A 27,646-nucleotide genomic window follows, 5' to 3' on the forward strand; every position below is an offset into this window, starting at 1 on the left:
GCTGGTTACCACAAGATATCACACATGGACAATCCAGGCAAAATCTCCCACCACCTCCGGAGCTCTGAGGGAAACTCTGCAACCCGCGCCGGTCACTGCACGTGAACACGGTGTGTCGGAGACCTGTATCAAGAACAGCGGCAGCAGGGGGATGCCCGTCAGAAGGAGAGCAGTCGTCACCTGTCCCCACCCTAACACGTTTCGTATCAAACTTCATCAGAGGGCGTGGCTGGTGATGGACTGCTCAGAAGCTAAAACAGAAACAGTGGCCAATCAGATAGCAGGATAAATATGACCACAATTTTGAGCTCATATTGCCATCAGTGACGACTGCTCAGCTTCTGCCAGGCATCCCCCTGCTGCCGCTGTTTCTGATACGGGTCTCTAACACGCTGTGTTCACGTGCAGTGACCGGTGCGAGTTGCTGAGTTTCCCTCAGAGCTCCGTCCATATCTTGTGGTACGACCATTTACTGGCTGTAACCTGGGAGCTTTTAAATTGCCTATTAAAATATCTGTGATTTTACACTATGGAGCGCTCCTCCTTTGCTTTATTTTGACAGATTTACCCTTGTTCCTTAAATCCTGGGAACTTTTTGGAGAGAGCTGCAGTCCGGAAAGTAAAGGACTTGGTGTTTTCCCTAGAGCAGGGGTTCCCAATCTTTTTCGAATCACGGCACCCTAGAGTATCAGAAATTTACCATGGCACCCCTAGGCCAAAAAAAAATATATATAAAATTAAGTAGATTGTGTTTATATGTGCTTCTTGGGTTCAGTTATGTGGTAAAGGGCAGGATTTGCTTCTGATTGTACACATATTTTATGATTGTTAGCCACCAGCACTGGTTTTGTCCATAAATAATTGATCATAAATAATTTGAATTGGTCCTGGACCACCAACCCGGGGCACCCCTGCAAGTGTCCCGAGGCACCCCAAGGAGCCACGGCACACAGTGGGAACCACTGCCCTAGAGTCTAGTACTCTAAGGGTGTTCATTTCAGCTGGTTGGACTCAATTTAGCGCTGATTAACCAATTTGTATTGTGTATGTGTACAGTATGTGTATGTATATATATCTATATATATATATATATATATATATATATATATATATATATATATATATATATATATAGATAGATATAATAAATATAAAAAACATTGTCCATCCCAAATATAATATTTGTGAAGAAGTAGGCACTCACCAGCACTGAGAAAGTGTAAAAGCAAATACTTTTATATCCGGAGCTCATCAGGACATCAGAAATGGTGGGGCCTTTGTCAAGACATTAACCCCTTCCTGACACAGCCAGTTTTTGCCTTCCTGACAGAGCCCTTTTTTTCAAATCTGACATGTATCACTTAAGTGGGGATAACTTTTTTTTGCTTTTACTTATCCCAGTGATTTTGAGATTGTTTTCTCGTGACACATTGTACTTCAAATTAGTGGTAAATTTGGGTCGATACAGTCTGTGTTTTTTTGTGAAAAATACCAAAATGTCGTAAAAAAATGGAAAATTTAGCAATTTGCAAAATGTTAAATTTTCTGCTTGTGAGACAAATAATCATACCACTCAAAATAGTTAATAACTAACATAGACCATATGTCTACTTTATGTTTCCATCATTATTTCAACTTCCTTTTAATTTTTTTGGACACTAGGAGGCTTACAATATGAATAGCAAATTCTCAAATTTTCAAGAAAATTTCAAACACTGATTTCTTTAGGGACCAGTTCAGTTCTGATGTGACTTTGAGGGACTTGTATGTGAGACACCCCCATAAATGATGCCATTTCAAAAACTGCACCCCTCACAGTATTCAAAACAGCATTTTGGAAGTTTGTTAACCCTTTAGGTGTTTCACAGGAATTAAAACAAAGTGTAGGTGAAATTTCAAAATTTAATTTTTTTTGCAGATTTGCAATTTTAATACATTTTTCTAAGGAACACAGTAGATTTTACTAGAGAAATGTGACTAAAAATTGATTCCCCCAATTCTTTTGTTTTCATAAATATCCTATATGTGGCCCTAGTGTGCACGTTGACCAAACCACAGGCTTCATAATAGAAGGAGCACCTACTTGATTTTGGAGCCTCCTTTTTATGAGATTATTTTTTAGGCACCATGTAGGTTTCTAGGCACCATAAGATGCTAAAATTTAGGAACCCCCCCACAAGTGACCCCATTTTGCAAACTACACCCCTCAGGGAATTCATCTAGGGGTATAGTGTACATTTTAAACCCCCAGGGGTTTCACCAATTGTGGTACAACTGGGCAGTGAAAATGAAAAATTACATTTTTTTACACAAAAATGCAGTTCTGGCTCAAAATTTTTCATTTTCAGAAGGTATGAAGGAGACAAAGCACCCCAAAATCTGTGCCCCAATTTCTCCCGAGTATGGCAATGCCTCATATGTGACCAAAAAATACCAGTTGGGTGCATGGCAGGACTCAGAAGGGAAGGAGTGATTTTTGGATTTTGCGGCTCAGATTCTGGTGGAATGAATGGTGGGTGCTATGTGGCATTAGCAAGACCCCCGAAGCACGGTGAAATGATGAACCTAATAATCCATAGATGTGTGGTATATTTTAAAACACTCCTTTATACATAGGCCGGGTTTATTTGGGCAAGTTTCACAGTGGAAAATAGTTTCCTTTCTTATTCCCTTTTTATAGCAAACTTTGCACCTTTTTTGTGTCCTGCCCTTTCTTGCAGTGGAGGGGATTTCGTTAGGAAAATGCTGCCCTGGTACAATACGGGGGCCAGTACTAGAAGTACTGGGGCACTCTGCCTGCTGGTTCCCAAATATTAGGCCCTTTATGACTTCCTCTTGAAAGTGCATAAATGCCCCCCTCTGGCTGGTAGAACGGAATAGCACGTAAGCGTTATACAGTGCCATCTGGATGATATACACGGCCAGCTTCTTGTACCAGATTTTTGTTTTCCGCAGGGCACTGTACGGCTTCAGTACCTGATCTGAAAGATCCACTCCGCCCATGTACCTATTGTAATCTAGGATACAATTAGGTTTTGAGGTGTGGGTACTGGTACCTCGTACAGGGATGGAGGTGGTACTGTCTCCATGAATTGTTGTCAGTATAAGGACATCCCTCTTGTCCTTATATTTGACCAACAACATATTTTCGGTGCATATTCCCCTGCTTTCACCCCTTCTCATTACTTGGGCAATGTGCGTTTTTGGGAGGCCTCTTTGGTTCTTACGCACAGTACTGCAAGCTGCTGTACCTCTTGAACCAAGGGCCTTAAACAGGGGGATGCTAGTGTAAAAGTTATCCACATAGAGGTGATAACCTTTATCCAGGAAGGGGTGCACTAAATCCCAGACAATTTTTCCACTAACACCTACGAGGGAGGGGGGGCATTCTGGCGGTTCAATTCTTGAATCCTTCCCTTCATATACCCTAAACCTGTGGGTGTACCCTGAGGTGCTTTCACACAGCTTATACATTTTTATGCCATACCTTGCCCTCTTACTGGGAAGGTACTGGCGGAATTTAACCCTTCCTTTAAAATGTATAAGGGACTCGTCAATACAAATAAATTTTTCAGGGATGTACATCTCTGCAAATTTGGCACTGAAATGATCAATGACCGGCCTGACTTTGAATAGCCGGTCAAAGGTGGGATCATCTCTGGGTGGGCACAGTGTATTATCGGTGTAATGTAAAAATTTAAGGATTATCTCAAAACGAGTCCGAGTCATGGCCATACGGTAAAATGGGGTGCTGTACAGAACATCTGTACTCCAATATTGCCTAATTTCTGGCTTTTTTACTATGCCCATATGTAACACCAGACCCCAAAACGTCATCATCTCTACTGCATCTACAGGGGTCCAATTAGCAAATGATGACGTGGGGTTTTGAGCAATAAACTGCTGGGCATATAAATTACTTTGGTCCACCATTAAATTTATAAAATCTTTAGAGAAAAATAATTTGAAAAAGTCAATTTCTCTGAGACCTGCTGAATCAGATTGGATTCCTGGGATGGCCAAAAACTCAGGAACCTGGGGCTCAAAATTGTCTGGTGGTGGGGTCCATACGGGATCAATCATTTGGGGGGGGTCTCAGCTGCTCTACGGGGGCGTCTTTGAGGGGGTCCCTCATCAGCAGAGGAGGAAGAGGAGCTTAAGGCGAATCCTTCAAATTCCCCGCTTGCATCACTGGCTGTGTCAGAGTCAGAGTCAGAGGCAAGCATGGCATATGCCTCCTCCGCTGAATACATTCTTCTGGATGACTGGGATGACATTTGGGATGACATTTGGGATGCCATTTTTATTTTTGTGTTTCTGTAAGTGTAATGTTTCAACACGTGTATAGTGTAGGGGGGGTACAAACTTTATTTCAACACGGGGGGTATGTAGTGTGTAGTGTGTATGTAGTGCAGAAAAAAAATACTTTATACAGGAATTTGATCCCAATAAAAAAAAAAAAATTGAAGGGGTAAAAAAAAAAAAAAAAAAAAGGTCCTGCGCCAAAAATTGAGCACAGATGTTGGTCAGTAACGTCCGTCACTGAACAGCGCTCAAAGGCAACAGGACACCCACAAAAACAACGTGGGTGTAAAAACAAAAAAAAAAACAATTTAAAAAAAACTGCAGAAAAAAAATGATATCAACCTGTGCCAAAAATGCTGTTCAGTGATTGTACGTCACTGATCAGCGGCCACAGGACACCCACAAAAGCAACGTGGGTGTAAAAACAATTTAAAAAAAAATTCCACAGCACTCTCCAAAAAAAAAAACAATTTAAAAAAACTGCAGAAAAAAAAATGATATCAACCCTGTGCCAAAAATGCTGTTCAGTGATTGTACGTCACTGATCAGCGCTCAGCGGCCACAGGACACCCACACAAGCAACGTGGGTGTAAAAACAAAACCCCACTGCACTCTCCAAAAAAAACAAAACTGCAGATCAGTGATGCAGTGATGCACCACTGATTAGCAGTGAGGGGCAGCAGACACACAACCTGACAGGGTATATATATATAAAAAAAAAACCTGGACCCCCAAAAAGTTGCTGATTAATTAAAACTGACCAGCACAAAAGGGGGGGCAGCAGTCAGTTGCACACGCAGCACAACCTTTGGTGCAACTGACAGGTATATATATATATATAAAAAAAAAAACCCTGGACCCCCAAAAAGTTGCTGATCAGTTAATTAATCAGCACAATCAGCACAAAAGGGGGGGCAGCAGTCAGTTGCACAGGCAGCACAACCTTTGCTGCAACTGACAGGTATATATATAAAAAAAAAACCTCTGCACCCCCAAAAAGTTGCTGATCACCTCAGATATAGTGATCAGCACAAAAGGGGGTGCAGCAGACACAAAATATAGCACTCTCTATCACTCTCTGTCACTATCTGTCCCTATCTCTCACGATCTGTGACTCTATGACACTGCTGCAGCAGCACACACAGAAGTCACAAGATCCAGGAAGTATCCAGCTGCTGGCAGCACGCTACCAGCGGTGATCAGCGGTGATCAGGTAAGTTTCAGGCAAGGATCAGGTATGTATCACGACAGATTGGCACGGTGACCGCTCTGCACGCAATTCCAGACCGGAATGGCGTCTGCAGCGCAGTCACCGTAAGTTTAAATCACGCGCCTTGGCTGTGATTGGTCCGTGGGTCCCACGGACCAATCACAGCCTTGGGGGCAGGTGGGGTGAGGTGTCGTCGTCACTGATGACCCCCTCATGCCCCCTGACGCCCGGCGGTGATTGACACCTGTGTTACCGAGCGTCTGATTCGCCGGTAACACAGGAAAACGCTGTGAATTGCAGCCCCCCCTGGGCATGCAGGGACATGTCTGCTGTCAGGGACAGCAGACATCGTCCCTCTGTCCCCGCGTCTATAGACGCGGGGACAGTTTAAAGTCATGACGTATATATACGTCATGTGTCGGGAAGTACATCCCGGCCATGACGTATATATACGTCAAATGTCGGGAAGGGGTTAATATGGGCTCTGCTGGGGAGTGCCTACTTCTTCAAAAATGAGATATATATATAATATATACAGAAAAGAGGTAGAGTCAGCGCCAAGTTAAAGGATTGAGACAGGAGGAGGGTATATTTTCTCTCTAAGATAATAATTTACTTCCCCTATTCAATGTGGGGTGTCTGCACGGGGCCTGAAAAGGCGTAGGTGGACCGTCTCTATGGATGATAGGTTTTGTAAAAAAAAAGGTTTGGAACCCAACGACATAGGTAATGAATATGGAGAGACTGATATAAATATTTTAAAAAGACGTTTTGGATTTATTAAAAAAAAAAAACGTGGACAATTTATAAAAACATACAATGAATAGGGATGGGAAACGTGCAGTAAAAATAATTTAAAAACACAGGTATATCCAGATATAATAAACAGTTGTAAACAAAGTGATGGCTGGATGTAAAAGAATGAATTGATATAAGGCATAAATAGAATAAATGGAATAAATACAATAGCTTAGCTTTTGTGCAAGAGATGCGGTCTCAGAAGTTACCCAACATGTTTCGTCGCTTAGGACTTTGTCAGGGGGTGGAGACAAACTGGAGGGAGCTGTTATTTATCATAAAGACTGACCTACATCCCTTCCTGTTTTAATTAACCTGTATTATATATATATATATATGTATGTGTGTGTATATATATATATATATATATATATATATATATATACACTTATATGACTCAATAAGGCATGATTCACTTTAGGTAAAGGAATAATAAAAGTGTTTAGGTGATATCACATTATTACTGTATTAAACATAGTGTGGATTTGTCTGTTGTTGATTTACAGCTAATGAACGTGATACCCAGCAGTTCTGAAAGGGAGTTTACACATGCGCACCTCCAGTAATGTGACGCCGGATGCCGGGAGGAAGTGACGTCGCGCCCCACTCGCCCGCAGTCCAGATGTCTATTAAGGGCTATTTCTAACAAATCCACACTATGTTTAATGTGATATCATCTAAACGCTTTTATTATTCCTTTACCTAATGTGAATCATGCCTGATTGAGCCATATAAGTGTGTATATATATGTAATACAGGTTATTTAAAACAGGAAGTGATGTAGGTCAGCCCTTATGATAAATAATAGCTCCCTCCAGTTTGTCTTCACCCCCTGATGAAATCCTAAGCGGCAAAACATGTTGTGTAACTTCTGAGACCGCATCTCCTGCACAAAAGCTAAGCTATTCTATTTATTCCATTTATTCTATTTATGCCTTATATCAAATGATTATTTTACCTCCAGCCATCATCTTGTTTACAACTGTTAATTATCTCTGTATATACCTGTGTTTTTAAATTATTTTTACTGCACATTTCCCATCCCTATTCATTGTATGTTTTTGTAAATTTTCCACGTTTTTATAAAAATAAATCCAAAAGGTCTGTTTAAAATATTTATATCAGTCTCTCCATATTTATTACCTATGTCGCCAGGTTCCTAACATTTAAAAAAAAATAGTATTTTTATATACATAATTTTTTACTTTTACATATATTTCATTGCATATTATCATATTTTCTTTCTTATTTCTTTCTTATTCCTTATTATTTTATTGAAGATTCAGAGTGCTATGCATATAAGTATAAATCTAAATATAAGTAGGATTTTCAATATGTGCCAGCGATATAAGTTATTTATTGTATGCTAAAACACCATATTAAAAATATGATATGGATAATATAGCATTAGCCAAAAACAAAAATGACAGCCAAAATCAATAAATGGAATAGCCATGATCTAAGATGTGGGGAAAGAAATGTGGCTATAGAGAAAATGAAGGTTTAATGAAGACTAAAAATAAAATACAGCATATTATATAATTACAAAAAGTGCACTATATAACTATACCATGTGACCACAAAAAGCGGACCATGTGCATCATGTGATCGCAATAAAAATATCATGTGACTACAATGAGAATGAGGCTTGAAATGCATGAGGCCAATAATAACATGGAAGGCATGCAATTGGCTTGGGGTCCAGTTCGGCATTATTATTATAATTTTATTTATAAGGCGCCACAAGTGTTTCGCAGCACCATACAAAGGAACAGTACAGGGAGTCAAAACTACTTTGAATAAATACCAAAAATAGAGTACAAATAAAGACCGCCACAGTTTAATACACATTGCAGATTAAATATAGGTAGTGAGGACTCAATTAACATACAACTAGAGCAGTGGTTCCCAACCCTGGTCCTCAAGTACCCCCAACAGTGCACGTTTTCCAGGTCACCCAGCAGGTGCACTCATTACTCAGGCAAATTTGAAAAGATCCACAGGTGGAGCTAATTATAGCACTTGTGATTCTGTGTGGAGACCTGCAAAACATGCACTGTTGGGAATACTTGAGAACCAGGGTTGGGAACCACTGAACTAGAGGCTTGAGGCCAATGATGGAGATAGGTATGCGGACGAAGATGGTCACACAAACCCGGAAGTAAATCATCCAGGAGCGCTATTTAAAGGGCACCAGATAGCCAAACAGTATACCACGCAATTTTTTGTCATATGGAAGCTGCTGATAATGAGAAGAGGCGGGGAAACACATTAACAATCAAATTATCTCCATCATATCTGGGATACCTCACTACCCTTGGGAGAGCTGCTGTAGAATTTTTTTTGGGAAATAGCTTCATGAGAAGGGGATCAGCACGAGCAACTGGGAGCCACAGCACAGCAGAGAAAGTCCCTCATCAAAAACAGAGGCACTCCTTGAAATAAGTCTGGTCAGACTAATGAATATGGAAAAACAACTCATTTAGGAGAACTCTTTATACTAACCTTCAGGAGGACTCTATATATACATGTAATACTAGTTCCATAAAGAACTGCATCTGCTAATAAAAAAAAACTAAAATCTAAAAGAATTGCGGCATATGCAATATATGTGGTTGATCAACCGGTGCTAGGGTGTTTTGTGCCCTCCTGCAACTTTACATTTACACCCTCCCATACTTTACAAAGAGACAGCTTGTGCCGAAGGCACACAATGAAAAAAAAAAAGGTATGTAATGGCATAGTAGTAGTGCCCCTTGTACACCTAATGTGCCCAGTAGCCATTTTGGTGCCCTGTGCCAGAAAAGGAATAGGTGCCCTCTTCCTCCTCACACACATACACACAGCAAAAATAGGGACAGCACACAAGGGTGTGGTTTCGTGATGAAGGGGTGTGGCCACATAAAAGTACCAATTTACATTACCCCCTCACAGTAGTGTCCATTACTCAGATCACATTACACAGTCAACCCCCTTGAACAGACTGCAACAGAATTACTCACACATGAATTAACACAATGCCCATTTACACATTATGCTGCACATCGTAATGGCCATTACATATTATGCCAGACACCATAATGACCATTATGTCAAACACTGTAATGCCAATTACATGTTATGCCACACATCGTAATGCCCATTACATATTATGCCGAACACTGCAAAGCCAATTAAACATTACGCCGCACACCATAATGCCTATTATATATTATGCCACACACCATAATGTCCATTACTTATTATGCCCCACACCACAATGCCCATTACATAATAAGCCAAACACATAATGCCTATGATATATTATGCGCACACTGTAATACTTTTTACATATTATGCACACACTGTAATGCTTAATACATATTATGCGCGCACTGTAATGCTTATTTCATATTATGCTGCACACTGTAATGCCTATTACATACTATTCCCAACATGGTAATGCCCATTACATATTATGCCACACTGTAATGTCCATTACATATTATGCCAAACACCAGAATGGCCATTACACATTATGCCACACACCACAATGCCTATTATATATTATGTATACACTGTAATGCCTATTAGGTACTTGTGAGTTATCTGGGCGTCCGATTTTGGTACTAGATCGCATGCGATATCGCATGCGATATCGCATGCGATTTGCGATTTGCATGCGATTTGCATAAGATTTGCTATTCATTTCATTACCCCACTATCCCCAAAGTGTGTCTATCAACGTGAACCCGAAGCGTGGCGAGCGCAGCGAGCCCGCGTCCTCCGACCTTTTCATGCCCTACTATCCACTAGGGCGTGGAGTGAGAATAGAATAGTGTGGCGAGCGCAGCGAGCCACCGAGCCCGAAGCGTGGCGAGCGTAGCGAGCCCCGCGAGGGGACGCGGACACCTTCACAGGTATCCGCGTGCCCTTGCTGCGCTCGCCACGCTTCGGGCTCGGTGGCTCGCTGCGCTCGCCACACTATTCTATTCTCACTCCACGCCCTAGTGGATAGTAGGGCATGAAAAGGTCGGAGGACGCGTACCGCCGCCCCTCGCGGGCTCGCTGCGCTCGCCACGCTTCGGGTTCACGTTGATAGACACACTTTGGGGATAGTGGGGTAATGAAATGAATAGCAAATCTTATGCAAATCGCATGCTAAATCGCATGCAAATCGCAAATCGCATGCAAATCGTAAGTACCCAAAATCGGACGCCCAGATAACTCACAAGTACCGCCTATTATATATTATGTACACACCGTAATGCCTATTACATATTGGGGCTGATTCTGATTTCTTTGGTCCGCCCAGGGGACCGATGGTGTTGTTATGTGCATAATCAGTTATGCGCATGTGCAGGGCTTCATGTTCAGATGACAGAGAGGGCAGTTAATGACACACTAGACTATGGCCTTTATTCAGATCTGATTGCAGTACAAATTTGTTTGGAAAATGGGCAAAACTATGTGCACTGCAGGTGGGGCAGATGTAACATGTGCAGAGAGAGTTAGATTTGTGTGATTTATTTTGTTTCTGTGCAGGGTAAATACTAGCTGCATTATTTTTACACTGCAATCTCTCTGCACATGTTACATCTGCCTCACCTGCAGTTCACATGGTTTTGCCCATTTTCCAAACAAATTTGTACTGCAGTCAGGTCTGAATAAGGGCCTATATGCACAATAATATTGTTATCATGCATCTTATTGAAATAAAAAGTCCTGTAGTGTGTGTATGAAACTCTAGGTTGCCTTGAGGACAGAGTTTTGGAGCCCTGGAGTTAATGCATTGTGATGTATCTACACTGCTCAAAAAAATAAAGGGAACACTAACAAAACACATCCTAGATCTGAATGAATTAAATATTCTTATTAAATACTTTGTTATTTACATAGTTGAATGTGCTGACAACAAAATCACACAAAAATTATGAATTGAAATCAAATTAATTAACCCATGGCGGTCTGGATTTGGAGTAACACTCAAAATTAAACACTGCTCCAACTTTGATGTAAGGTCCTTAAAACAAGTCAAAATGAGGCTCAGTAGTGTGTTTGGCCTCCACGTGCCTGTATGACCTCCCTACAACACCTAGCATGTTTATCATGAGGTGGCAGATGTGCTCCTGAGGGATCTCCTTCCCAGCCCCGGACTAAAGCATCCGCCAACTCCTGGAAGTCTGTGGTTAATGGAGTGAGACATGAATGTCCCAGATGTGCTCAATTGGATTCAGGTCTGGGGAATGGGTGGGCCAGTCCATAGCATCAATGCCTTAATCTTGCAGGAACTGCTGACACACTCCAGCCACATGAGGTCTAGCATTGTCTTGCATTAGGAGGAACCCAGAGTCAACCGCACCTGCATATGGTCTCACAAGGGGTCTGAGGATCTCATCTTGGTACCTAATGGCAGTCAGGCTACCTCTGGCGAGCACATGGAGGGCTGTGCGGCCCCCAATGAAATGCCATCCCACACCATTATTGACCCACTGCCAAACCGGTCATGCTGGAGGATGTTGCAGGCAGCAGAACGTTCTCCTTGGTATCTCCAGACTCTCACGTCTGTCACATGTGCTCAGTGCGAACCTGCTTTCATCTGTGAAGAACATAGGGCGCCAGTGGTGAATATGCCAATCTTGGTGTTCTCTGTCAAATGTCCTGCATGGTGTTGGGCTGTAAGCACAACTCCCACCTGTGGACATTGGCCCTCATACCACCCTCATGGAGTCTGTTTCTGACCATTTGAGTAGAAACATGCACATTTGTGGCCTGCTGGAGGTCATTTTGCAGGGCTCTGGCAGTACTCCTTCTGTTCTTCCTTGCACAAAGGTGGAGGTAGCAGTCCTGCTGCTGGGTTGTTGCCCTCCTACAACCTCCTCTATGGGCAGTATTCAATGAGAAAAATTCTCCGTGTTTTATGGCGAGTTTGTGCTTTTCTCGCCTTGGATGGAGACTTTTGCTCTCCAAAAGCGAGCAACCCTATTCAATGTGAAATATTCGCCGTCTTTTTAAGTAATTTTCGCCGTCTCTCTCCGTGTAGAAATTCTCCATCTTTTGATGGAGAGCTGGAATGTGAACTTTTAATCTAAAAGGGTTTTTTTTTTAATTTTGGTGTCAAAAAATCAGGTTTTTTTTCTGTGAAGGGGCATGTTATTTTTATTCATGTGCATAAGCACATGAATATATATTTAATTAAAAAAAAGGTACTTGTGTATTTTGGCGGCGCCCAGTACGCTATTTGAGTACAGGGCTATTCTGCGTACGAAAATCGCATCGCATAGCATCGCATGCCGTATACAATGGTGTACGATGTGTACAATGCGACGCGACGCGACGAAATATCGCGTCGCATATTACAAATCGCGTCGCATTGTACAGCATTGTATACGGCATGCGATGCGACGCGAGCAAAAATTGTACAAGCACCCATCACATTTGTGCTTTTTGAGCACCCTGATGGGTGCTTACAATGTGAAATGCACCCCCACGCCACCCCCCCCCACTATAAACCTGAACCCGAATGTTAAATGCACCCGCACGTCACCCCCCCACTATAAACATGAACCCGAAGCGTGGCGAGCGCAGCGAGCCCGCGAGGGGCGGCGGTACGCGTCCTACGACCTTTTCATGCCCTACTATCCACGTCGGCGTGGAGTTGAGAATAGAATAGTGTGGCGAGCGCAGCGAGCCACCGAGGCCCGAAGCGTGGCGAGGGGACGCGGATACCTTCACAGTTATACGCGTCCCCTCGTGGGCTTCACAGGTGTCCGTGGCGACGCAGACACCTGTGAAGCCCGCGAGGGGACGCGTTTACCTATGAAGGTATCCGCGTCCCCTCGCGGGGCTCGCTGCGCTCGCCACGCTTCGGGCCTCGGTGGCTCGCTGCGCTCGCCACACTATTCTATTCTCAACTCCACGCCGACGTGGATAGTAGGGCATGAAAAGGTCGTAGGACGCGTACCGCCGCCCCTCGCGGGCTCGCTGCGCTCGCCACGCTTCGGGTTCACGTTTATAGTGGGGGGTGGCGTGGGGGTGCATTTAACATTGTAAGCACCCATTTGGGTGCTTAACATAGTATAAGCACCCATTAGGGTGCCTATACAATGTTTAATCGCATTGCATTGCATCCTATGGCATCGTATGCCATGTACAATGGCATACATTTTCAAAATTGTATGCCATCGTGCACTGTCGTACGATATCGCGTCGCATCGCATACCATCGTATGTGTTATGGTATGCGATGGGCGCCGCCAAAATACACAAGTAACATTAATAACACTACAATTCTACAATAAGTACACACGACTCGTTTTTTTTTAAATATAACTTAATTTTTTTATTTAATTTTTTTTTTCTTTTTTTTGGGAAAAGGGGATGTTTTAAACTTTAGGGGGGGACCTGGGATCAATCATTGAAATGTACAAGGAGAACAGCTGCCTTTGTGGAAGGGAATACCGTAACCAGCGGCATCTCAATCAGGCATACCAGGATTGGCTGATAAAGTAGGGCGTCAACGTGCTGCAAACTTCACCTGGTTTCGGAAGAAGTTGCAAATCTGCCAAACAGTGGTGGTCAAAGGAGCACAACAAGTCCGGGCATCAGAATGTTCAGAAGTCCCAGACTGTGACCATAACAAACCGAAATTGTGATACCAACGAGCATCAAACTTTATCGTCGAACAATTCAGGGAGAAGAACAAGGGCATTGCTGTCAGTACTTAAACAATAATGATAACAAATTCGGTGTCAATTTACCAGGAACTATTGTTATCTGGTGCCGGGGACTGTGTAGACATCAAAGATGTGTACATGACACCAGGTAACGTCGAGGGATCATGAGAGGTGGTGGCTGCAGGGGGTCCTGCAGGGGGGCCCGGCGCATAAAAAGTAGGGTGAGGCGGCGGGTTAACCGGTGCAGAGTGCATATGGGGGTGTTGTGGGTAGTTGGGCAGTGGGGGTAATTGTGTGGGGGCTGATGGTGCTTCCAGTATGGTACTCGCAGCAGTCAAGTTTCCAAGTGATGCGCGTAACAGACCAAGATGCAACACACGCTTGAAGAAGCAGAACTGGTCGGGAGCCATGTTCCGCATCTCTCCGCCAATGTGGGTTCCAAATTGCGAGAAATAATCAGGAGGATTCCTGAGTGCCTCCGCCGCGTACGGACAGCAATACCCCTGGCTCATCTGAAGAGAGCTGGTCGGCTGGGAGACAGGTCTCCTCCTCAGCCTCCTTGGCGGAGCACCAGATGTTGTTGGTGCCGGTGCCTCAGGACAGGGCACTGCTTCCGCCTGTTGACCAGCTTCTTCTTCCGGCTCAGGGGAAAATCCCTAAAAAAAAAAAAAAAAAAAATGAATTATGTCTATCAATGTTAGACTTGGTTACATACAATACATTTCATATCCAAAACTTACAACGTCAGCACTCTCAGATTGTGTGGACTGAGAGCCTTCCTCCGTTGAACTTCCCTCTGTTCTTCTCCCTGATTCTTGCTCGACGATAAATTTCATTCGCTCGTAGTACCACAACTTCGGTCTGTATTGGTCATCAGTCTCGGCTCCTGAACATCCTGAACCCAAGACCCGTTTGTGCTCCTTTACCAGCACGGTTCGCAGATTTGCAATCTTCTTCCGAACCCAGGCAGAGTCTGCAGCACGGTGAAACTTCCTACTGAAATCAGCCATTTTCTGGTATGCCTGATTACGTTTTTCTGGGTTACGGTATTCCTTGTGATTTCTCTTCCACAAGCAGCGGTTCTCCTTGTACATGTCAATAAATTGACCCCAGAAGCGGTTGTCCAGCGACCGTGACATGGCTAAAAAATAGAAAAAAAACAACATCATTGAAGGCTATGTATTATGTCAAATACCATGAACTGCAATGGTTAATATTCCAAATACAAATGTAAACAGAATTTAATAAAAATTACCAAATCTCTGGAAAGGGGAAAAATAGCAGCAAATGGGGATTTCCAACCTGATAACAGCGTCTACAAAACAAAAGTGAAAAACAAAAAAAATCATATTAATAGGTTAGTACATTTTTGAAAATCTACCGCAGATGTTAATTACATTGAACTACATGCTACTCCACCAGTAAAATAAAATTATGTACTTCTAGGTACTATCCTATTAAAAACATGCACAGCAATCCGAAATAACACCATGACAACACAGTATGCTACAGCAGTAAAATAATAAGATCATAAAACAGCAACCTTCACTTTTAAACTGCAATGAAAATCTTACAACTCGCCTAATTTAAAAGTAAAATACCACATTACTGACCGTAGCATAAAACTGCAGTCTGCTACAACAGTACAATAATGGTGTGCCCAGACGGTGAGATATGGCTTCCGATGTTGGCAATATAGTCAACATCGGAAGCCTTGTCACATGCACTTCACATTTTATTTTTAGGCCTTGCGACCCAAATGTTCCACCAATGTGCACAAATTGTTAACTGCCACCGTGTGTACACACCTTATAAATAACATAACACAGCAAACACAATATAAAATAGACATTAAAGTTGGTACTGGTGTATTTTGGCGACGCCCATCGCATCGCATACCCTGAGGCATGCGATGTGATATCGCGTGATACTGTACAATATCATACAATTTTACAATTGTATGACATTGTATATGGCATACAATACCCCACGCCACCCCCCCCACTATAAATGTGAGCCCGAAGCGTGGCGAGCGCAGTGAGCCCACGAGGGGCGGCGTTATGCATCCTCCGACTTTGTCATACCCCTACTATCCACGTCAGCATGGAGTTGAGAATAGAATAGTGTGGCAAGCGCAGCGAGCCACCGAGCCCGAAGCGTGGCGAGCGCACGCGGATACCTTCACAGGTATCGGAGTCCCCTCGCAGGCTTCACAGGTATCTGCTGCGCTCTTCACGCTTCGGGGTCGGTGGCTCGCCAAACTTTCTATTCTCAACTCCACGCAGACGTGGGTAGTGGGGGTATGAAAAGGCCGGAGGACGTGTAACGCCGCCCCTCACCACGCTTTGGGTTCACGTTTATAGTGTGGGGGTGCATTTCACATTGTACCTTACTAACAACACATCACAGCACATCAATAGCACCCCTACACATTCTGAGCATTATACACACTCTGCACATATCTCCCTTGACATAAACAGCTCCCCTGCACTTCCTCACCATTAAACACACTCTGCACACAATCATCATTAAGCACACACTGCACACAATCATCTTTAAGCACACACTGCACATGAAACACCTGGTTACAAAACCACCACCCTGCACTTGATCCCCCCACCCCACCTGCACATGATCCCCTCCCCCCCCCCCTCCCTCGCCGCCCCCCCCCTCCCTCGCCGCCCCCCCCCCCTCCCCCCCCTCCCTCGCCCCCCCCCCCCCTCGCCCCCCCCCCCCCTCGCCCCCCCCCCCTCGCCCCCCCTCCCCTTCATATTGTGGACTGGGCTCCACTTACTTTTTATAGCAGGTGCAGGGAGCCCAGTGATCAGCGTGCGTTATGTGAAGAAAATGTCTGCTGTTGATTTCATTTGGCGCCTTTGCATGCTGGGGGGCCGGACGTCGCGTCGCGTCGCGTCGCGTGCCATACGAGACGAGATGATCGTATGCTATGTTTGTAATGTAGTAAATGGGTGTTCCCATGTAATAGATTACATACAATCATCTCGTCGCGTCTCATGGCATTGTATGCCACAAGATGCGATGTTGTACGATGTTACATCGCACCCGACGTTTGCCATGGCCTATACCCCTAATTGGCACCAGAGATGACATTTAGGGTATCCCCCCCCCCCACTCTCTACGCCCACCCCCACTATCCACGCCATCCCGAAGCGTGGCGAGCGGCGGCGGAACGCGTCCTCCGACTTTTTTCATACCCCCACTATCCACGTCGGCGTGGAGTTGAGAATAGAATAGTGTGGCGAGCGCAGCGAGCCACCGAGCCCGAAGCGTGGCGAGCGCAGCGAGCCCCGCGAGGGGACGCGGATACCTGTGAAGCCCGCGAGGGGACGCAGAGACCTGTGAAGGTATCCGCGTCCCCTCGCGGGGCTCGCTGCGCTCGCCACGCTTCGGGCTCGGTGGCTCGCTGCGCTCGCCACACTATTCTATTCTCAACTCCACGCCGACGTGGATAGTGGGGGTATGAAAAAAGTCGGAGGACGCGTTCCGCCGCCCCTCGCGGGGCTCGCTGCGCTCGCCACGCTTCGGGATGGCGTGGATAGTGGGGGTGGGCGTAGAGAGTGGGGGGGGGATACCCTAAATGTCATCTCTGGTGCCAATTAGGGGTATAAGCCATGGCAGGCACCAGAGATGACATTTAGGGTATCCCCCCCCCCCCCACTCTCTACGCCCACCCCCACTATCCACGCCATCCCGAAGCGTGGCGAGCGCAGCGAGCCCCGCGAGGGGCGGCGGAACGCGTCCTCCGACTTTTTTCATACCCCCACTATCCACGTCGGCGTGGAGTTGAGAATAGAATAGTGTGGCGAGCGCAGCGAGCCACCGAGCCCGAAGCGTGGCGAGCGCAGCGGATACCTGTGAAGCCCGCGAGGGGACGCAGAGACCTGTGAAGGTATCCGCGTCCCCTCGCGGGGCTCGCTGCGCTCGCCACGCTTCGGGCTCGGTGGCTCGCTGCGCTCGCCACACTATTCTATTCTCAACTCCACGCCGACGTGGATAGTGGGGGTATGAAAAAAGTCGGAGGACGCGTTCCGCCGCCCCTCGCGGGGCTCGCTGCGCTCGCCACGCTTCGGGATGGCGTGGATAGTGGGGGTGGGCGTAGAGAGTGGGGGGGGGATACCCTAAATGTCATCTCTGGTGCCAATTAGGGGTATAGGCCATGGCAGGCACCAGAGATGACATTTAGGGTATCCCCCCCCCCCACTCTCTACGCCCACCCCCACTATCCACGCCATCCCGAAGCGTGGCGAGCGGCGGCGGAACGCGTCCTCCGACTTTTTTCATACCCCCACTATCCACGTCGGCGTGGAGTTGAGAATAGAATAGTGTGGCGAGCGCAGCGAGCCACCGAGCCCGAAGCGTGGCGAGCGCAGCGAGCCCCGCGAGGGGACGCGGATACCTGTGAAGCCCGCGAGGGGACGCAGAGACCTGTGAAGGTATCCGCGTCCCCTCGCGGGGCTCGCTGCGCTCGCCACGCTTCGGGCTCGGTGGCTCGCTGCGCTCGCCACACTATTCTATTCTCAACTCCACGCCGACGTGGATAGTGGGGGTATGAAAAAAGTCGGAGGACGCATTCCGCCGCCCCTCGCGGGGCTCGCTGCGCTCGCCACGCTTCGGGATGGCGTGGATAGTGGGGGTGGGCGTAGAGAGTGGGGGGGGGGATACCCTAAATGTCATCTCTGGTGCCAATTAGGGGTATAGGCCATGGCAAACGTCGGGTGCGATGTAACATCGTACACCATCGCATCTTGTGGCATACAATGCCATGAGACGCGACGAGACGATTGTATGTAATGTATTACATGGGAACACCCATTTAGTACATTACAAACATAGCATACGATCATCTCGTCGCGTCTCATGGCAAATGTATGCCATCCGTGTGCGACGCGACGAGATGATCGTATGCTATGTTTGTAATGTACTAAATGGGTGTTCCCATGTAATACATTACATACAATCGTCTCGTCGCGTCTCATGGCATTGTATGCCACAAGATGCGATGGTGTAAGATGTTACATCGCACCCGACGTTTGCCATGGCCTATACCCCTAAATGGCACCAGAGATGACATTTAGGGTGTCCCCCCACTATACCCGGCCACCCCCTACCCAGCACTATTGACACAACCCCCTCCCCCCCTCCACTATCCACGGCCACCCGCAGTATCCACACCATCCCGAAGCGTGGCAAAAGGCGGCGGAACGCGTCCGCCGACTTTTTACAAACCCCCACTACCCACATCAACCCCACATTCACAGCTTACATATCATTCTTCTGACACAGTAACCACAAAAAATTTGAACGGTAAACGGTATAAATTTAGTAAAATTGGAACATAATGAATAAAGAACATTTGAATGACAATAAAAAACTGAATTGAAAACATGCATGAATGAATAAGTAGAAAGTCTATATTTAAATTAAAGTCAGTGCCTGCAGAATGCGCTCAAACGGCTTGTCTCTTGCCAAACATTTCCTCCACATAAATTCTTCTAAATATGACTGCAGATGTTGGCGTGCAGTCCCCCTGTGGCGCTTGTTACGCCATTTAGCAGCTCCCCAAAGACGTTCAATCGTCTGCGTATGTGCGACAGTTTCAGGGTCCACAAAATTGAAGTGATGGTTCACACGGGCATGTGTGTACCCAGCCTCCTCAAGTTGTGCCGTGCTGTACCCTCTCCAACAGTCTGACATTATAGTTGTGCCTGGCTCCACATTGTCTCTAATCACAGCCATTAGAGTAACTGCATCCCGGGTAGCCACTTGTGCAAGAAAGCACATTCCACTTTCGCGGCATATCCCTCCGAAGACCCATTGCTGGGGAAGTATACGGCCAACATTATATTTACGTTTCACGTAAAGTGTCTCGTCGACCTCAACAATGAGTCCAGGGCCACCAATGCGCCGCTGCGGCTGGCGTAACAAGTCTGCAGTACAGGCCTCTCGCATCCACCTGTTGTACTGCACAACAGTCTTGTTGGACAGCTTCAGTTCCTTGTCGGAAAATGCTATGGAGGTCAGCTCCTGGGACCAGAAGTAGGTGAACCTCACAATGGTGTACAAAGGGAGTCGACAGCCAGAGAAGAAAGTCCCCTCTCTGACGCTCACCTTGGCTCTGCAGGACTTGATATGGCACCGCCACATTCCCTCCTTCACTGCCAGCCGCATAGGGTGCCCATTCTTGCACGTCCGCGTCTGCGGTAGGAGGTTATGCACCTGCAGGAATGGAATAGCCTCCTCATCATCCTTAGGGAGGTTATAGATGCTTGGGGGGGAAGGTACAGCCGATTCTGCCATCCTGTAGAAGTATCAGCAGTCTTGTACCAGTATCAGCAAGTCAGCAAACCAGTGTCAGCAAATCAGCAGCAAATATAGAAACACCGGCAAATGCAGAAACAGCAGCAAATATAATCCGAAACAGCAGCAAATATAATCCAAAAATCAATCCAGCTCTCAGTAACTCTCAAACAACACCTTCTCCGTCAACAACTAACCCACAAAGAAATTGCAGGACAGATGTGAGAAGGGGCAGGGTTGCCAGAGAAAAAATATAAATATTGACACATATCTGTGGTCAAATCAAAAGTCTGTTACTGTGCACACTTGATATGACCACATTATCTGTGGCCGTATCAAAACTCAGTTGCTGTGCAGATGTTTTGTTATGTGGGTAAATATTGCCCATTTGTACAGATGGGCCTACTTGCGGGGGACATAGAGAGCGGGAATGGGTAAATCTCGTCGCGTCGCATCGCATAGCGTCGCATGGCATAGATACGATCGTACGCGACGCGATGCGACGCGATTTCACTACGCTTACGTACGTAGCAAATGTGGGCGCCGCCAAAATACACAAGTACCAAAAAAAATATATATTTTTGGTTTTTTTTACACAGTGCAGCCAGCAGGGGGCCGGAGCGCTCGAGCCGCTCATTAGATATTCATATATTCACTGCACCCGAACGTAACTATGCACGAACGGTGCAGTGAATACTGGGTCCCCCGCTGGCTATAGGGGGGTGCAGCCTGGGTCCTGGAGAGCCCCCCTCCCCTCCACAGTCCTCTGGAGCAGCCAGGGAGACTTTAATCTCTCTGGCTTCTTCCGGCTCCCTGAAAGCTCCCTGCTCCCTGCAGGGGTTAAGACTCGCCGCGAGTGGCGGCGAGTCTTAACCACATTGAATAGAGGGAGCAGGAGTGGCAGCGAGCCCTCCGGAACACGGAGAGTGCATGGAGAGCGAAATAAAACGCTCTCCATGCACGGAGAACTTTTTCATTGAATACTGCCCTATGTCTCCTGATGTACTGGCCTGTTTCCTGGTTGCGCCTCCGTTCTCTGGACACTACGCTGACAGACACAGCAAACCTTCTTACCACAGCTCGCATTGATGTGCCATCCTGGATGAGCTGTACTACTTGAGCCACTTGTGTGGTTTGCAGACTCTGTCTCATGCTACCACTAGAGTAAAAGCACCGCCAGCTTTCAAAAGTGACCAAGATATTAGCCAGAAAGCATAGGAGCTGAGAAGTGGTCTGTGGTCACCACATGCAGAACAACTCCTTTATTGGGGGTGTCTTGCTAATTGCCTATAATTTCCACCTGTTGTCTATTCCATTTGCACAACAGCATGTGAAATTGATTGTCAATCGGTGTTGCTTCCTAAGTGGACAGTTGGATTTCACAGAAGTGTGATTGACTTGGAGTTACATTGTGTTGTTTAAGTGTTCCCTTTATTTTAGTTGAACAGTGTAGTTAGTAGTTAATGGATTTGCTATATTTTTAGCTATGTGTCTAGTTCTTAGTTAATAATGTGTTTTTGTCACTATCAATTGGATAAGGTACATACTCATTAATGTTACCATCCATGACTCTCAACTGTCCCGATTTCTCTTTTTTTGGGACTGTCATGGGTCCTGCCCATGGTACTGAGGGGGGGGCGGGGGCGTCAGTTGGGAGTTTGCCCTTCCTGGAGAGCAGTGGAGAGAGATGGTCTATCTATCATCATCGTCTTTTCGGTGTTGCAGAGGGTCTGGGTGCATGGCCAGCAGCTAACATAGTGATGGAAAATGGGGGCATGTCATGCGACTTCCCCTTTTTCAGGCGCGCGTCCTGATACTGACATTGAAAATGTTGGGAGGTATGATGTGACTAGGCTGCAATTTTTGTGACATTTCTAGTTAGTGGATAAGGCTGTACTTTTTGTGATGTCTGTACTGAATGTTTACAGTAGTTTCAGATTTGCTAGTAAACTATCAAGTTTCATTTTTACAGATACAGTAGATCTTTCATAATGAATGGATAGGCTTAATTCATTAGGGTCATTAAACTGTATTCTCAATGATGTTAGTGAATAGTTAGGCTGTATTCTCAGTGATGTTGCTATTGATTGGCAAGGCTGAATTTTCTGATGTCACTTATGAATAAATAGGTTATTTGTTGATGTATTTGTTTCCCTTAAAACTTTCTTTATTGGACAGACATGCTACATTCTCAGCTATATCGCTAGATTTTAGGGAATTGATAGATTGCTTACTAAAGTGTATTTTTCTCTATAACAGTGGCACTGTACATTGAATGCTACAGTATAGTGATGTTAACGTACAGTAGAATGGATTTCATGCTTTCACCGTTGAACATTTTTCACTTAGAGAACTTTAGCTTTTGAGGACATCAGGACTAAAGAGTAACAAATGGCACAACTATTTCTGAGAAACTTAGCGTAGTGGGTAAGCGTTTTTTTAGCCCCAGCAGACCAGTTTTATGATTTACAAAAGCAAACTGTTAATGTTAACCCCTTCCCGACAATTGACGTACATTTACGTCATGGTCGGGAAGTACTTCCCGACACATGGCGTAAATGTACGTCATGGCATTTAACTGTCACCGCGTCTATAGACGCGGTGACAGTTTCAACATGTCTGCTGTCCCTGACAGCAGACATGTCCGTGCATGCCCAGGGGGGGCTGCGATGCCGCCCCCCCGTCGGCGATCGCTGTGATTGGCTGTTCAGTGTGAACAGCCAATTACAGCGTTTTCTGTGTCACCGGCGAATAACGTTCGCCGGTGACACGCGATCGGAGGTGATTGGTGCTGTAAAGTACAGCACCAATCACCGCGGGGTGTAAGGGTGACACTGGTGTCACCCCACCTCACCCCGCCCGCCCCCAAAGGCCGTGATTGGTCCGTCGGACCGACGGACCAATCACAGCCATGGAGGGGGGTTTAAACTAACGGTGACTGCACTGCAGACGCCATTCCGGTCTGGAATTGCGTGCAGTGCGGTCACCGTGCCTAGCTGCCGCGATATACTGACCAGAACCTTGCAAAATACTTACCTGATCCTTGCAAATATCTTGCCTGCTTCATCACTGCTTGTAGTGTGCTGGATGCTTCCTGGATCCTGTTACTTGTGACTTCCTGTGAACTTGTGCTGCTGCAGTGTAATAGCGTTAGTTAGATAGAGAGAGATAGTGTCAGAGAGTGCTATATTTTGTGCTGCTGCAGTGTGATATAGTTATAGAGAGAGAGATAGAGAGAGATAGAGAGAGATAGAGAGAGATAGAGAGAGATAGAGAGAGATAGAGAGAGAGAGATAGAGAGGCCTAGTGACAGAGAGTGCTATATTTTGTGCTGCTGCAGTGTGATAGTTATAGATAGAGAGATAGAGAGAGATAGAGAGATAGAGATAGTGACAGATTGTGCTATATATTTTTTATATAACTGACTGCTGCCCCCCCTTTTGTGCTGATCAGTATAAATTAACTGATCAGCAACTTTTTGGGGGCGCAGGTTTTTTTTTATATATATATATACCTATCACTGCTGCTGCTGCAGTGTCATAGAGTGTTAGATAGTGAGAGATAGAGAGAGATAGTGACAGAGAGTGATAGAGAGTGCTAAATTTTGTGTCTGCTGCCCCCGCCTTTTGTGCTGATCACTATATCTGAGGTGATCAGCAACTTTTTGGGGGTGCAGAGGTTTTTTTTTTTTTTATATATATACCTGCCAGTTGCACTGTCAGTTGCACCAAAGGTTGTGCACCTGCTGCCCCTCACTGGTAATCAGTGTCGCATCACTGATCACCTTTTTTTTTTGTGTGTGTGCTGTGGGGTCTTTTTTTAATTTTTTTTTTACACACACTGTGATTTTGTGGGTGTCCTGTGGCCGCTGTGCGCTGATCAGTGACGTACATCACTGATCATCTTTTTCGGCACAGGGTTGATCTATTTTTTTTTTGATCAAATTCCTGTTGCCTTTGAGCGCTGTTCAGTGACGGACGTTACTGACCAACATCTGTGCTCAATTTTTGGCGCAGGACCTTTTTTTTTTTTTTTAACCCCTTCAATTTTTTTTTTTAACCCCTTCAATTTTTTTTTTTAACCCCTTCAATTTTTTTTTTTTTTTAACCCCTTCAATTTTTTTTTTTGTATAAAGTATTTTTTTTTTCTGCACACTACATACACACTACACACTACATACCCCCTGGGTTGAAATAAAGTTTGTACCCCCCCCTACACTATACACGTGTTGAAACATTTCACTACCAGTAACACAAAAATAAAAATGGCATCCCAAATGTCATCCCAAATGTCATCCCAGTCATCCAGAAGAATGTATTCAGCGGAGGAGGCATATGCCATGCTTGCTTCTGACTCTGACACAGCCAGTGATGCAAGCGGGGAATTTGAAGGATTCGCCTTAAGCTCCTCTTCCTCCTCTGGTGATGAGGGACCCCCTCAAAGACGCCCCCGTAGAGCAGCTGAGACTCCCCCCCCAATAATTGATCTCGTATGGACCCCACCACCAGACAATTTTGAGCCCCAGGTTCCTGAGTTTTTGGCCATGCCAGGAATCCAATTTGATTCCACAGGTCTCAGAGAAATTGACTTTTTCAAATTATTTTTCTCTGATGATTTTATAAATTTAATGGTGGACCAAACTAATTTATATGCCCAGCGGTTTATTGCTCAAAACCCCACGTCATCATTTGCTAGGTGGACCCCTGTAGATGCAGTAGAGATGATGACGTTTTGGGGTCTGGTGTTTCATATGGGCATAGTAAAAAAGCCAGAAATTAGGCAATATTGGAGTACAGATGTTCTGTACAGCACCCCATTTTACCGTATGGCCATGCTCCGGGCTCGATTTGAGACGATCCTTAAATTTTTGCATTACAACGATAATGCACAGTGCCCACCCAGAGATGATCCCACCTTTGACCGGCTATTCAAAGTCAGGCCGGTCATTGATCATTTCAGTGCCAAATTTGAAGACATGTACATCCCAGATAAATTCATTTGCATAGACGAGTCCCTTATACATTTTAAAGGAAGGGTTAAATTCCGCCAGTACCTTCCCAGTAAGAGGGCAAGGTATGGCATAAAAAATGTATAAGCTGTGTGAAAGCACCTCAGGGTACACTCACAGGTTTAGGGTATATGAAGGGAAGGATTCAAGAATTGAACCGCCAGAATGCCCCCCCTCCCTCGTAGGTGTTAGTGGAAAAATTGTCTGGGATTTAGTGCACCCCTTCCTGGATAAAGGTTATCACCTCTATGTGGATAACTTTTACACCAGCATCCCCCTGTTTAAGGCCCTTGGTTCAAGAGGTACAGCAGCTTGCGGTACTGTGCGCAAGAACCAAAGAGGCCTCCCAAAAACGCACATTGCCCAAGTAATGAGAAGGGGTGAAAGCAGGGGAATATGCACCGAAAATATGTTGTTGGTCAAATATAAGGACAAGAGGGATGTCCTTATACTGACAACAATTCACGGAGACAGTACCACCTCCGTCCCTGTACGAGGTACCAGTACCCACACCTCAAAACCTAATTGTATCCTGGATTACAATAGGTACATGGGCGGAGTGGATCTTTCAGATCAGGTACTGAAGCCGTACAGTGCCCTGCGGAAAACAAAAATCTGGTACAAGAAGCTGGCCGTGTATATCATCCAGATGGCACTGTATAACGCTTACGTGCTATTCCGTTCTACCGGCCAGAGGGGGACATTTATGCACTTTCAAGAGGAAGTCATAAAGGGCCTAATATTTGGGAACCAGCAGGCAGAGGGCCCCAGTACTTCTAGTACTGGCCCCCGTATTGTACCAGGGCAGCATTTTCCTGATGAAATCCCCTCCACTGGAAAAAAGGGCAGGACACAAAAAAGGTGCAAAGTTTGCTATAAAAAGGGAATAAGAAAGCAAACTATTTTCCAGTGTGACACTTGCCCCGACAAACCCGGCCTATGTATAAAGGAGTGTTTTAAAATATACCACACATCTATGGATTATTAGGTTCATAATTTCACCGTGCTTCGGGGGTCTTGCTAATGCCACATAGCACCCACCATTCATTCCACCAGAATCTGAGCCGCAAAATCCAAAAATCACTCCTTCCCTTCTGAGTCCTGCCATGCACCCAACTGGTATTTTTTGGTCACATGTGAGGCATTGCCGTACTCGGGAGAAATTGGGGCACAGATTTTGGGGTGCTTTTTCTCCTTCATACCTTCTGAAAATGAAAAATTTTGAGCCAGAACTGCATTTTTGTGTAAAAAAATGTAATTTTTCATTTTCACTGCCCACTTGTATCAAAATTGGTGAAACCCCTGGGGGTTTGAAATGTACACTATACCCCTAGATGAATTCCCTGAGGGGTGTAGTTTGCAAAATGGGGTCACTTGTGGGGGGGTTCCACTGTATTGGTGCTTTGGGGGTCTTGCTAATGCGACATAGCACCCACCATCATTCCACCAGAATTTGTGCTGCAAAATCCAAATATCACTCCTTCCCTTCTGAGTCCTGCCACTTTTTGGTCACACATGAGGCATTGCCGTACTCGGGAGAAATTGGGGCACAGATTTTGGGGTGCTTTTTCTCCTTCATACCTTCTGAAAATGAAAAATTTTGAGCCAGAACTGCATTTTTGTGTAAAAAAATGTAATTTTTCATTTTCACTGCCCAGTTGTATCAAAATTGGTGAAACCCCTGGGGGTTTGAAATGTACACTATACCCCTAGATGAATTCCCTGAGGGGTGTAGTTTGCAAAATGGGGTCACTTGTGGGGGGGTTCCACTGTATTGGTGCTTGGGGGGTCTTGCTAATGCGACATAGCACCCACCAAAATTCCACCAGAATCTGAGCTGCAAAATCCAAAAATCACTCCTTCCCTTCTGAGTCCTGCCATGCACCCAACTGGTATTTTTTGGTCACATGTGAGGCATTGCCGTACTCGGGAGAAATTGGGGCACATATTTTGGGGTGCTTTTTCTCCTTCATACCTTCTGAAAATGAAAAATTTTGAGCCAGAACTGCATTTTTGTGTAAAAAAATGTAATTTTTCATTTTCACTGCCCACTTGTATCAAAATTGGTGAAACCCCTGGGGGTTTGAAATGTACACTATACCCCTAGATGAATTCCCTGAGGGGTGTAGTTTGCAAAATGGGGTGACTTGTGGGAGGGTTCCACTGTCTTGGTGCAACATAGCACCCACCATTCATTCCACCAAAATCTGTGCTGCAAAATCCAAAAATCACTCCTTCCCTTCTGAGTCCTGCCATGCACCCAACTGGTATTTTTTGGTCACATGTGAGGCATTGCCGTACTCGGGAGAAATTGGGGCACAGATTTTGGGGTGCTTTTTCTCCTTCATACCTT

The 27,646-nt window shown here is 45.4% G+C and overlaps 2 protein-coding genes across 11 annotated transcripts in view; one reads left to right on the forward strand and one right to left on the reverse strand.

Moving 5' to 3' along the window:
- Positions 1–27,646, forward strand: part of KAZN (kazrin, periplakin interacting protein) — a 679,557-nt gene that overhangs the window by 489,101 nt on the left and 162,810 nt on the right. The gene's annotated exons all lie outside the window — the stretch shown is intronic.
- On the reverse strand, positions 13,671–15,094 carry LOC146041870 (uncharacterized). The gene is made up of 2 exons (XM_083161739.1): positions 14,708–15,094; positions 13,671–14,623 (listed from the first exon to the last, which is right to left on the reverse strand). Exons 1-2 carry the CDS (start codon positions 15,059–15,061, stop codon positions 14,048–14,050), a joined length of 930 nt encoding a protein of 309 aa, XP_083017865.1. The 5' UTR covers positions 15,062–15,094; the 3' UTR covers positions 13,671–14,047.

The sequence above is a fragment of the Crinia signifera genome, chromosome 19 (assembly GCF_055691185.1).
Source record: "Crinia signifera chromosome 19, ASM5569118v1, whole genome shotgun sequence".
NCBI classification, from domain to species: Eukaryota; Metazoa; Chordata; class Amphibia; order Anura; family Myobatrachidae; genus Crinia; species Crinia signifera.

What these genes read in the sequence shown, in the direction of transcription:
- LOC146041870 (XM_083161739.1), bottom strand. Translation starts at nt 15,061, where the DNA reads ATGTACAAGGAGAACCGCTGCTTGTGGAAGAGAAATCACAAGGAATAC. An exon ending in AATCTGAGAGTGCTGACGTT is followed by an intron (nt 14,624 to 14,707) that starts GTAAGTTTTGGA and finishes TTTTTTTTTTAG; the next exon opens with GGATTTTCCCCTGAGCCGGA.